The 11,728-nt window shown below is 42.6% G+C and overlaps 1 protein-coding gene across 1 annotated transcript in view; it reads left to right on the plus strand.

Moving 5' to 3' along the window:
* Window positions 1-11,728, plus strand: part of LOC109967600 (plexin-B2-like) — a 146,331-nt gene extending 134,603 nt beyond the window's left edge. The window contains 15 exon segments of the mRNA XM_020613309.1: window positions 131-369; window positions 419-600; window positions 812-878; window positions 1,552-1,698; window positions 2,352-2,429; window positions 2,622-2,700; window positions 3,282-3,382; window positions 4,324-4,405; window positions 4,689-4,840; window positions 6,146-6,306; window positions 8,208-8,355; window positions 9,281-9,345; window positions 9,866-9,941; window positions 10,209-10,283; window positions 10,391-11,728. Of these exon segments, the coding sequence (XP_020468965.1) occupies window positions 131-369; window positions 419-600; window positions 812-878; window positions 1,552-1,698; window positions 2,352-2,429; window positions 2,622-2,700; window positions 3,282-3,382; window positions 4,324-4,405; window positions 4,689-4,840; window positions 6,146-6,306; window positions 8,208-8,355; window positions 9,281-9,345; window positions 9,866-9,941; window positions 10,209-10,283; window positions 10,391-10,495 (1,757 nt within the window). The 3' untranslated portion in view covers window positions 10,496-11,728.

Genomic DNA, 11,728 nt, shown 5'->3' on the forward strand with positions numbered 1-11,728 from the left:
GTATTATAAATAATCAATAAAATATTAATAGTGATGTATAAACAACTGATTACAGCTTATAAAAACTTTATAAATGGTGCCTTATTGCATACAAACGCCTGGGTATCTGATGATCTTCTCTGTCTGTCAGACCTGATGATTGAAATGGAGGACCACACCAGCGACCTGAGCGAGGCCCGGATCCCCTTCCTGGACTACAAAAACTACACCGACCGAAACTTCTTCCTGCCCTCCAAGGATAGTGTTAACGATGCCATGTTCACGGGAAAAATCCAAATCCCAGAGGCCCGCAGGACCATCGTGGCTCAGGCGCTCAACCAGTTCTCCCACAATTAAAGTGAGTTTGTCCTCCTGCTCCGTCTATTCTCTGTCTCTCCGTTTTGTTGTCAAACCTAGCCTCTGTGTTCTCTGGCTCTAGTTCATCCACACATTGGAGAGTCGTCCTGACTTCAACGCTCGCTCGCGTGGTTATTTCGCCTCTCTGCTGACGGTGGCGCTGCACGGCAAACTGGAGTACTACACTGACATCATGAGGACGCTGCTGCTGGAGCTGATGGACGAGCACGTGCAGAGCAAAAACCCCAAACTAATGCTCAGGAGGTGAGGACGTCTGATAGCTGCTGCCTGAGAGTGAGGCGTTCTGACAGGACACACACTGAGCTGCTGGATATGCAATGAGGCTGTAATATAGGCTGCAGTTGTATTTATATATTTTAATTTGATTGCACTGAAGTTTTACAATGATACACAAGTTTAAAATGAAGGCGTCTGTCCTAATGTTTGCTTCTGTTGTCTCTCTGTGTGTATGTAGGTCAGAGACAGTGGTGGAGAGGATGCTGTGTAACTGGATGTCTATCTGTCTCTACCAGTTCCTCAGGGTAACAGATTCTTTCACTTGCTCTGTTGTTTACCTTCCCTCGGCTTTGTCTTTGCTCTCTCTCCCGCTCTCATTCCTTCAGTTATAACTGACCCTAAGAAACTTTATTGAAGCCTGTGTTTTTGCCTCATGGTTTCTTTGTGGCCAGTTTGGGCTATTTGAAAAGTTGCTCCTGACAGCAGCAGCTCATATGTTGTGCTGATCTTCAGTGTTTCTATAATTTAACATTTTCATGCCAAGAGCTGGGTTCACACTTGGGCTCCAGACCAAGACTTCACACTATGGACATTGTTTATTTAGTTCCTCAAGCCAAACAAATCCTGACAGTGTAAGTGTAACTGCTAACCAGGGTGCAATTATCATGGTTCTTTTGTTTGATATTTGACTTTCACAGAAAAAGTTTGTTGTACAAAATGTACTTAAACACTTGAAGAAGACCTAACAAGTAGATACAGAGAAAAATAGACCTAAATAGATATCGGATTAGAATCGGTTATAATAGCAACCACAGTTTATTGCTTCATAGGAAATATAGTTTCAGTAGGTTTACACTTGCTGGTTGCTGATTGGCTGAGAGTAGGGAGCTCTGGATTCGCTGTTAGTGTTGTGATCACCAGTCACACTAGTATCAGTGTTGATGAGACCATGGTGTGTGTGTGCGTGTGTGCATGCAGGACACAGCAGGAGAGCCTTTATACAAGCTGTATAAGGCCTTGAAGCACCAGGTGGAAAAGGGGCCAGTGGACGCCAAGATGAAGAAAGCCAAATACACACTGAACGATACAGGACTCCTGGGGGACGATGTGGAGTACTCTGTACTGGTTAGTACACACAAACACTGTAGTAGGCCAGAGCCAGTACTTTAGACCATTAAAGCTTTTTATGTGTTTCCTCCTCACGTTCATGTTACCAGAATAGAAAAAACTGTGAAATCAGAATTTAGATATTTGGCCAAAAAATGACATTCATGAAATGTCAGCAGGATGGAAGAGCAGGAGAAGCTCCCTGTTCTGAACTCGGAGTGTTTACACTTTATCCAGAGGTGGTTAGTTAGCACCTGGGGCTAACCTGTCGTCACACCAGATTAAATTATTTTATTTTGTTGTGTTACATAATTGTAGCAGTTTGTGAAACCAAATACATTAACTGTGTAGATCTGCTGTAAAATTTATTGTGGCAGGATTAATATTGTATTTTTTTGTTCTGTGCCTGCAACAGTTTCCTGGTGTCAGAGACATTGTTAAAAATTTCTGATACTTACCTGTTTAGTTGCTATCATGTTAATGTGGCATCATTTTTAATTATTACATAGAGCTAGAACAGTTGGTGATTAACAGATAAATCTTTTTTCTTTGTTTTAATTGGTGAAGTGAGAACCAGAATAATCAACACTGAACCAGTTGTGTTTTGCTCTGCACTTATTCTGGATTAGTGAGGGTTAGTGTGTGGCTGACGGGTGTGTTTGTGGTGTCAGACCCTGCAGGTTCTGGTGCACGGGGAGGGACCGGATGTGACTCCAGTGAAGGTGTTGAACTGTGACACAATCACCCAGGTGGGTTTGGGTCCATGTGGTTGCCTTAAAGAAAGAGTTGACTTTCTGCCAGTTGTAAGGCTCCATCTTCCCTGATATTTGTCCAATATCTGTCATTATTGTTCAGTGCTGATAAATTTGAGTTAAATATTATTTTTGTTTCTGTGTTGGTGCATATTTTGACAGGTAAAATGCTAATTTTCTGCTCTCCAGGTAAAAGAGAAGATCATTGATCAGGTCTATAGGAATCTACCCTACTCGCAGAGACCAAAGGTGGAGAGTGTTGCACTGGGTGAGATGCAGAAATCAAATATCTGAAACACTCTAGAAACAGTGGTATTACTAACAGTCATTACTTTGGGATTTAAATAAATGGAAAAAATACGCAAAGCTACACAGCTTCAAAGCAGGTTCACAGGTTTGTCTGCCCCTGCAGGTCTGTAGTGGAACTGCAGCGTCACAGTGCGGGTCAGAGCCACAGAATAAAAAGAGAACCACAAAAAATCTGACTGATTTATATTTAAAGAGTGAACTTTAGTTAAGATATAAAAGCAGTCTTACACAACACTCTAATAGACTGTGAGTGTAAAACAGTGCTTAATTAGTCACAAAGGGTCTCTGCACTGTCACAGCAGCCAAATCACAACATACGGACGGAGGCAGATAAATAGGACTCACATTTAGTCCCGTCATAAATTCATATCAGGTGCATTTTTAGCAGCTTTGGTGAGTTTTTGTACAATGTAACCTTAATTTAATCAGGTGGTCTGTTGTTGCTAGGGAGCCCTGAGTGTAACAAAGTAATAGCCAGCTGGTCAGTCCTCTCTCTCTCCAGCAGACCTCTTGTATTGTGATGCTGTGTCCTGTCCACAGAGTGGCGTCCTGGTTCCACGGGGCAGATCCTGTCCGACCTCGACCTGACCTCCCTGAAAGAAGGACGCTGGAAGAGGCTGAACACTCTGGCTCATTACAACGTGAGTTCAGTCTCATGTTCATGTGCCTCCAGGACGTTACGGACGTAGCTGATCATCAGCTTTATTCAGTGCAGAAATGTTCCTTACTGTGTTTGTGTGTTCACTGATTCTTGAGTGAAACAGTCCTCAGCACAGTGCACTGATGTTGAATATTAAAATAAACATGAAGATGTATTTACCTGATCTCTGTCATATCACGAACAGGTTACGCTAACCGAACTCGTCGATTTCAGCTCCACATTTGCACAGGTTGAGCTCTGATGCATGTCAAATCTAATTGCACTGCACAACTCGAGTTTCCTTAGCTAAAATTTTGTCAAGATTTAAATTTTTAAACACACAAGCTCTGTAATAAGTGCTGATAGAAGATTTTCAGTTTTGATAGTAACCAACTTTTACCCTTTCCAACTTGACTTTCCATCTGCAACCTGAAGAGCAGTGGTCATGTGATAAGCCATCATTGCTATGTTTAATATTACACAACGGGTAACATTGTCACAAATCTGTGGGTTGTGATGTTGTGCTATATAAAAGTCTAGCTTGGCCATGTTTTAAGTCAACATTAAAATAAAGCATCTTGAGGAAGTGAGGAATCGATTTTTCTTTGTCATATCTGACAGTAAACTGGGAAACGTCTTTGGAGTCAGATACTGTAGAACAAGCAAATGTGAAGACTCCATCTTGAATCTGGAAAATAGAATGGACATTTTATAGGCAAGAAACATTAATTGATTAGTATAATCTGCTGATTAATCAATTCTGAAAATGCAGTGAGGCAGAAGTGATTCATCCTCGTGCTGCATAAAAAGCAGCAGGAACTAAAGCACTCGTCCAGTCTCCCCTGTGACACTTAGACGCCGCCCCTCGGTAACTGTGCTACAGACAATCAGACTGAATCAGGACCGAGATGGTTTTTCTTGTAATCACTTCTTATCTTCCAGGTTCGGGATAACGCCACGTTGGTCCTGTCCAGAGTTCTGCACACACAGTCGTTCCACCAGCAACAAGACAGCCATGAGGAGAGTATGTACATACACACACACACACACACACACTCTCTCTCTGAACCTTCTGCCACTGCAAAGAACGTGAAATCACCTGATAAAGTTTTGCCTTAAAAGTCTTGTCTTACTGCTACAGTAACACTCACCTTTACTTCAACAGTCAAATAATTGTTCCATGACTTTTTGGTGACATTTCCTCATTGGACTGACTGGACAGAGTGTTTTTAAACAGATGTTTTAGTTTCAGCTGTTCATGCTGTCAGAGGACACAGTGTAAGAAGCCTCTGTGTCTCTGTGTACAGAAAACGCGCTACTGGAGGAGGACAACACCTTCCACCTGGTGAGACCAACAGATGAAATCGATGAGGTGAAGTCAAAGAGAGGCAGCATGAAGGACAAGGCGATGACAAAAGCCATCACTGAGATTTATCTGACCAGGCTGCTGTCCGTCAAGGTACTGTGTGTGTGTGTGTGTGTGTGTGTGTGTGTGTGTGTGTGTGTGTGTCTGAGGCTGTAACTGCAGCCTGAGAGGAAAACCTGCAGGAGCTGCTACAAAAACACTGCAAATTTAATATACCTATGTTATTTTTTATAAAATGTCTAGTCTGTATTAACACCAGTCTGGTGTTGTACAGGAAATGACGTACAAAAAGGGATGATCCAAAGCTGCCTCTAGCAGAAACACAAACGCACACAAGACATGACAACAAATCAGATGCTGGTGTGTGGAGATCGATCATAGTCACCATGAACCTCAACATAATGCAGGCTGTTTGAATCGAATTGAATTACTTTATTGTCACCGTATGCTCTGTCAACAATAAAATTAGGTGTGCAGCTCCATTTGGTGCATAAGGAGGGAAAACGAAAACACTAAAAACACAGGACACTGAATAGCAACAGTCATAAAAGAGAATAAAATAAAAATAAAGTTATGCTGCACGTTAGCACTGTTAAAGCATGAGGTGTAACAACATAGCAGCATTGTCCCATTATCAGTGCATATTAGAGTTCAGTACAGCAGTGGGAAAGAAACTCCCTCAATGTGGAGGTGTGTGCCCTGGCTGATCCTTAACAATGCTCTTAACTCTACTGAGACGACGTGAAGCTGCTCTGTCCTCCAGACATGGCAGCCAATGATTTCTCCTGCTGCTTTCACTACCCTTTGCAGTGACTTTTACCTGCAGCAGAGCAGCGTGTGCAGCACGCTGAAACACAGTATGTTAGCATGGACTCCACAGCTGCTCAGTAGACGGCAGTCGGCGTTCTCCTCCCCGTGTTGTTCCTCCTGAGCACCCTCAGGAAGTGAAGTGTCTGTAGCCAGTTTCTGTTTAGCACTTCTCTCATTACGTTTTCATTAGTTCCAAATCTAGAGCCTGAGATTTGTGCCAGAAACAAATGGTGATTTTCTTGTGACTCACACCGCTGGCCTCTGATCTTCTCACCTCGTCATGTTTGTTTGCAGTGATTTTACTTTTGTGTTAAAGTGAACGTAATGGTGAACTGATGTATTTAACATCTTTAGAGAGGCTCATTAAAACTGGCTGGACTAACACAACAGGACTGTGCAGGTATGAAAACAGCCTGATGCACAAACACGTCTGAACGCTCACAAACTGTTTTCGTCTCTGTCACTCCTGTTTTTACTCAGTTTTATTGTAACCAGTAGAAATAATGAATCACTTCCAGTGATTCTTTGTGTCTGGAAATCTACTGCTGATTTCATTCACTTATGTGTGTGTTTGTGTGTGTGTTGCAGGGCACATTGCAGCAGTTTGTGGATGATTTCTTCCGCAGTGTATTAGGCTTGAGCTCCGTTGTCCCTCCTGCCGTCAAATACTTCTTTGACTTCCTGGATGAGCAGGCGCTGAGACACGACAACGTTGATGAGGAGACGCTGCACATCTGGAAGACCAACAGGTAGAGCTGGGATATGCACTGTGTGGCTTGCTGTGCAACATGTGCACACAGAAGACACAAGGTAGCCTTTATCTTGGTGTGTGAATGTTCCCGATGGAAATGTTGACATTTCATCAGACTGTGGTGAATGTTGATTATCTTCCCAATGAATCATTTGAGAAAAGATTGAAAGTCGCTCATTAAAGTTCATCAGAACACAAGATTAGGTCAGTGAATTAATTATTTTTACAACCAGCAGTTCAAATGTGTTCAGTTCACAATGATGTAAAACATTAAAAAGCACCACATCCTCACACCTGACATGTCACAAGCAGTTTTTGTCTTCCCTAGAATCAATTCTCAGAAACTGGTTTTGTCAGTAGACTGATTTTAGGATGAACTGCATAACTGTGCTGTACAACATGAATAATGTCGTTCAGGGGAGACATCAGCATCTCCAGGTGTGTGATCAGTATCCAGAGGAGTACCGGGTGGAAGGCGGAGATGCCACCGCTCCTCTGACGCCAGTAGAGGCCTCAGACTGGTTGATGTGTGAGCCTTAACTGATTCAGCGTCTGTCGGCTTCTCTTCAAGGCTTTTCTGAGCGTCAGCTGGGGATTCGACCTGGGAAGAAGCTCTGCTAAGAGAAATAATTATACTGCTTCTCAAGCTGTGTGTGTGTGTGTTATACCTCATCAGCTTAACTAGAGTGTAATTATGTCCTCTGCTAAACCAGGCAGTCGACCACATGAAAGCCTGATTTAATTGGCAGGCTGTTATCAGGACAGATAAACGATGACAGAACAGAGGAAACGGAGACGGAGAGTGCTTTTCCCTCCAACTTCTCTGCTTTCACACTGGGCTAGAGCTTCGTCTGTCAGTCATCACACACACACACACACACCACACACACACACACACAAACTAGTTGGACAATGAAATATTCATCAGTTGTGAATTATTGACGGGGGTTATGGTCTGTGGAGGGAGGAGGAGATGAAAGAATGGAGGGAGATGAACAGTGCATCAGCAGGTCTGGAAAAATATTGGAAAGCGTGGCTAAAAAAACAGCTTCTCATTTCCAGCTAGTGACTATTAATGCTCGATTACCAGTCAGGCAAAATGAGCAGCTGACCAGGGGCCCCGGCTCTGCAGAGGCCCCCACAGCCCCTGGTTGACTCCACATCATTTCCGTCTACATCATTTGATTAAATGAGCACTTGTTGTAAAGTTACATCCTTTGTCCTCCTTCTCGTCAGAGGACTTGACACAGAGTTTTTAATTTTTTAACACACCGCAGACCTTGGGTAGAGTAATGTAGTGTTGTTCCATCAGAGGAGAAGTGTAAGGCAGCTTCCGCTCCGACACTCACTCTCTCTAATAACTGACTGATTGTTCAGTGAATAAAATGTCAGAACATATTATATTCCCTGGTCCTACATATATTTCTCATTTCCTCACCCCTTATTGGAACCCTCAGAACATCAGGAACTGGCCTGGTGACCATTCGTCAGATCGGAACTAAACACGGAGAAGCAGCTTTTGGTTTCCAGGCTGCTTATCATTGGATCGTGTTGCCTGAAAACTTGAGACAAGCACCAAATTTAAATCCACACTTAAAGCCTGGTTGTTTTCCAAAACCTTTTGTTTAACTGAGTGTTATCTTGATAGTATTTTTATGCAAATATATACCATAGGTCAGTTTAATTCATTTTTTTATTTTAAGTGTATTTTATTCACTGTAAAGTACTTTGAACTGCTTATGTATGAAATGTCCTACAGTATATAAAGTTGCCTTGAGATCTAGCATCCCAGTCTAACTTGAATATAATAAGCCATATTTTAACTGACTTTGACTAAATGGTGTCAAGACAGTGGTATCGGTTTCAGGAGTCCTGACCCGAGTGTTTCTCTGTCCTCAGCTTGCCTCTGCGCTTCTGGGTGAACATCCTGAGGAACCCCCACTTCATCTTCGACGTCCACGTGACAGAGGTGGTGGACGCTTCGTTGCATGTCATCTCTCAGACCTTCATGGACGCCTGCACCAAGACGGAGCACAAACTCAGCCGAGTCAGTCCACACACACACAGATCAGGCAAACTAGACTTGATGCTCTTTGGGTCTGAAGCCCCATTCAGACTGGATTCATGGAGGTGTGGTGATTTTTTTTTTAAATCCTGTCCATAGTGACATACTTGTATTTTAAAGTAAGTCGTTCTTCTGTTTTCAATCAGCCCACTGGGAAATTTAACTTGTGTGAGAAACTGGAAGCAGTCAAAAAATGCTTCTGCTGAAATGATTCATGAACATGCTAACACCAACATTTAAACCTGTTGGGGAAACAAAATTACAGCCATCATGAGAAGAAGACCTGATAAAAGCTCCTTAAACATGCTGTTGTAATGTCATGTGGCTGTACAGTAGATTACCACTCGGCTATTTTTGACTAAAAACTCAAAATCGAGTTCGGCTCACACGATATTTTTCGTCCTGTGAGCTCTCTGGTGCCCCCCTGAGGAGGTATTTGTCTTCCTGTTTTGGCACGTCCATGTCTATTACGGACTAGATCCTGTAACGAAGGGCGTCTGTCCGGAGCGATGAGTTAAAAGAGAAACTCAGTGAAGATTCCCCACCTCCCCCTGTGATGTTGTCTGAATGGGGCTTGAGTCTCACCAGAGGTGCTAACATATGCTGCCGCTTACAACTCAACATCTGGAGACATGTGCCTGTCAGCTCCAGCTTTCATCACTTTCATTGTCATCAACAATGAGCTGGAAGGAAATTTGTGAATTTTAACACCAGGATCGTCTTGAGCTGAAAACATGTTGACAGTTTTTGACTGGCTGCTGTCGCTGCTGTCACTGTAGTTGAATCTGAGAAAGGGTTTTCTCTGTAAAACATCTCCACTCTACACAGAACAAAGTTCTGAAGTTCATCCTAAGAAGCCTCAGAAATAACCAGAGCTCTTTAATCTGTTCTCTCTCTCTGACTGTAGGAGTCTCCGAGCAACAAGCTGCTCTATGCAAAAGAGATTTCGACTTACAAGAAGATGGTGGACGAGTGAGTTTGTTCCACTAGTACACACCAAACAAACAGATATGTGTAACAATACACATGCTAAGTAAGGTTTCCACTCGACAGCGACGCATACGGATGAAAATGTATTGACGTTTGAGTAACTACAACAGATTATTAGTAATATAGTGATAGTTTGCTTACATGAATGCAAAGGTAAAAATCAGAGCTGATGGAACATACAGAAGGATGATATCAAGTGTTAGAGGGCCATCAACAGCAGCTTTTTCCATAACAAGCAGGCATTAACCTGCATTTTGAATATTTATAGATTTTAATCCTCATGGTGAGAGAGCCGTCAGAATAAGGGCTTTTCACTCTTGGTCAGAAAAGTGCCTTTGATTTTTTCTTATTTTTATTTTTATAATTTTCTATGGGGGAGTTTTACTCGGGAGATCATCTCGTCCTGGCAGGTCGAGTTAGAGACAAATGTCATTGCCATTTGATCACTTGAAGTAGTTTGGGAAATGACTGGATGTTCTGACTGCGTGTGTGTTTTCCCCAGTTACTACAAAGGCATCAGACAGATGGTTTCAGTCAGTGACCAGGACATGAACACACACCTCGCTGAGGTGTCCAGGGTATGAACAACCGCTTGTGTGTGTGTGTTGTCACTTTTACTACTGTAACTGCCATTGTTATGTGTGCCTGGCTGCAAACAGCCTCTAAACAAGCCTTGAATAAACAATGGTACGCTGCAGTTTATCATTCAGTTTACCAGTTGGTTTCCCATTTTGTACCTCTCCACTGGCTGACAGAAATATCTGAGCTACTCTTTAATGGAAACAGTTGGTGTCTACTTCAGATTTGAACTGCTTTAATATTTAATCTTTGCTTCCACTTTGTAGCAACACACGGACAAACTGAACACCGAGGTGGCCTTACATCAACTGTACCAGTACGCCAGCAAGTACTATGATGTGGTGAGGAATCCCACTATTGTGTACCGTTACAGTAGTTCTTCTATCACCGGTCAAACTTCAGTTTAAAAAAATGGAAGTTTTAAAGTCTGTGGGATCATCTTTTTCAGATCATCCAGTCGCTGGATGAGGACCCAGCAGCCCAGAATAAGCAGCTCACCCTCCGCCTCCAACAAATCGCTGCCGCCCTGGAAAACAAGGTTACTGACCTTTGACCTCTGACCCCATGGAGGGGTCAGGGTGAGGAGCTAGCGGCTACTAAAACACAGGATGCTTTTTTCCATTTAAGGACTCAGATGAGCTAATGGACTCTACCAACCATGTAAGGACTGAAGTGGGAGGGGCTAGTGGTGCCACAGGATGCTGTTGAACATATAAGGACTGAAGGGGGGAGGAGTTATTGGACTCCAGGAGAGATGAGGAATTAGAATTTTGGACAAACAAAGTGTTACCATATGCTCAGAGTGGTTTAAACTGAAGCATTGTTACCTACTACAGTTGTATGATTTGCCTCCTGAAACAAACACCAAGGATCGATCATAATGTGGCTGCAGGTGGGAGCTCTGTGAAAACAAAGGGTTAGTTTTTTAATCGTAGCTAGGGCGTTGGGTTTATATGCTCCTCAGACATAGCTTTTTGTGTTTGGCTTCTCTACACCAGATGTTGAATATGACCATCTAAGGACTGAAGAAAAAAAGTGCCACACGAGAAAGGATGATTGAAGAGTTTGGGATAAATGAAAACAGTGAGACATGACCAAATATTTTCTTTTTTCTACTCAGTCCTGTTGGAAGCTGGGATTGGAACTGCAGCCGCTTCAGGATGCCTTGTGACCAATGTTTCCATTTCTAAACTGTTGACTCTTAACTGCTGACCTGAGGTCAGACTTCTGTCTCCATACTAAATGGTAAACAGGAAATCTGGCAACTTGTCAGCAACAGAGAACAGTTTTCTAAAGTGTGAATATACTTGGATGAACTTTTTCATTCAAGTGAGTTCAAATAAAAATAATCAACTAATGAAAACCCACCACGGTACATACCACTGGCCAATCAGGGGTCTTGGTTTAATCTTGATGGCGCTTCAGGGTACGATGAGTTAAACTCAAAAATCAAACCACAACTTGTCTTGTATCTTGGCCAAATTGTATCAGATTAGCTGCAGTATGTTTCTATGCTGGTGATACTGTGCTGTTGACTCAAGTCACAGCAGAATAATTTCATCCTGTTTAGTATTACTCTTTGTATGCAGGCTTTAAGCACAGGCTTTGCATTTCCGTATACAAGCTAAACTAAGTTTTAATGGATGGATACAGTGCCACTTAGTTTTTTCTTTGCAAAGTGTTTATCAGGGTGGTCCATAACATCCTGTCCTGTGCGTACATGAGGACCAGCTTGTTTTTACTTTCTGTAAAAAATCATGACTGCCTAATCATGTAGTTTAAACAG

Source organism: Monopterus albus, unplaced genomic scaffold (genome assembly GCF_001952655.1).
Source record: "Monopterus albus unplaced genomic scaffold, M_albus_1.0 scaffold132.1, whole genome shotgun sequence".
Classification (NCBI taxonomy): Eukaryota; Metazoa; Chordata; class Actinopteri; order Synbranchiformes; family Synbranchidae; genus Monopterus; species Monopterus albus.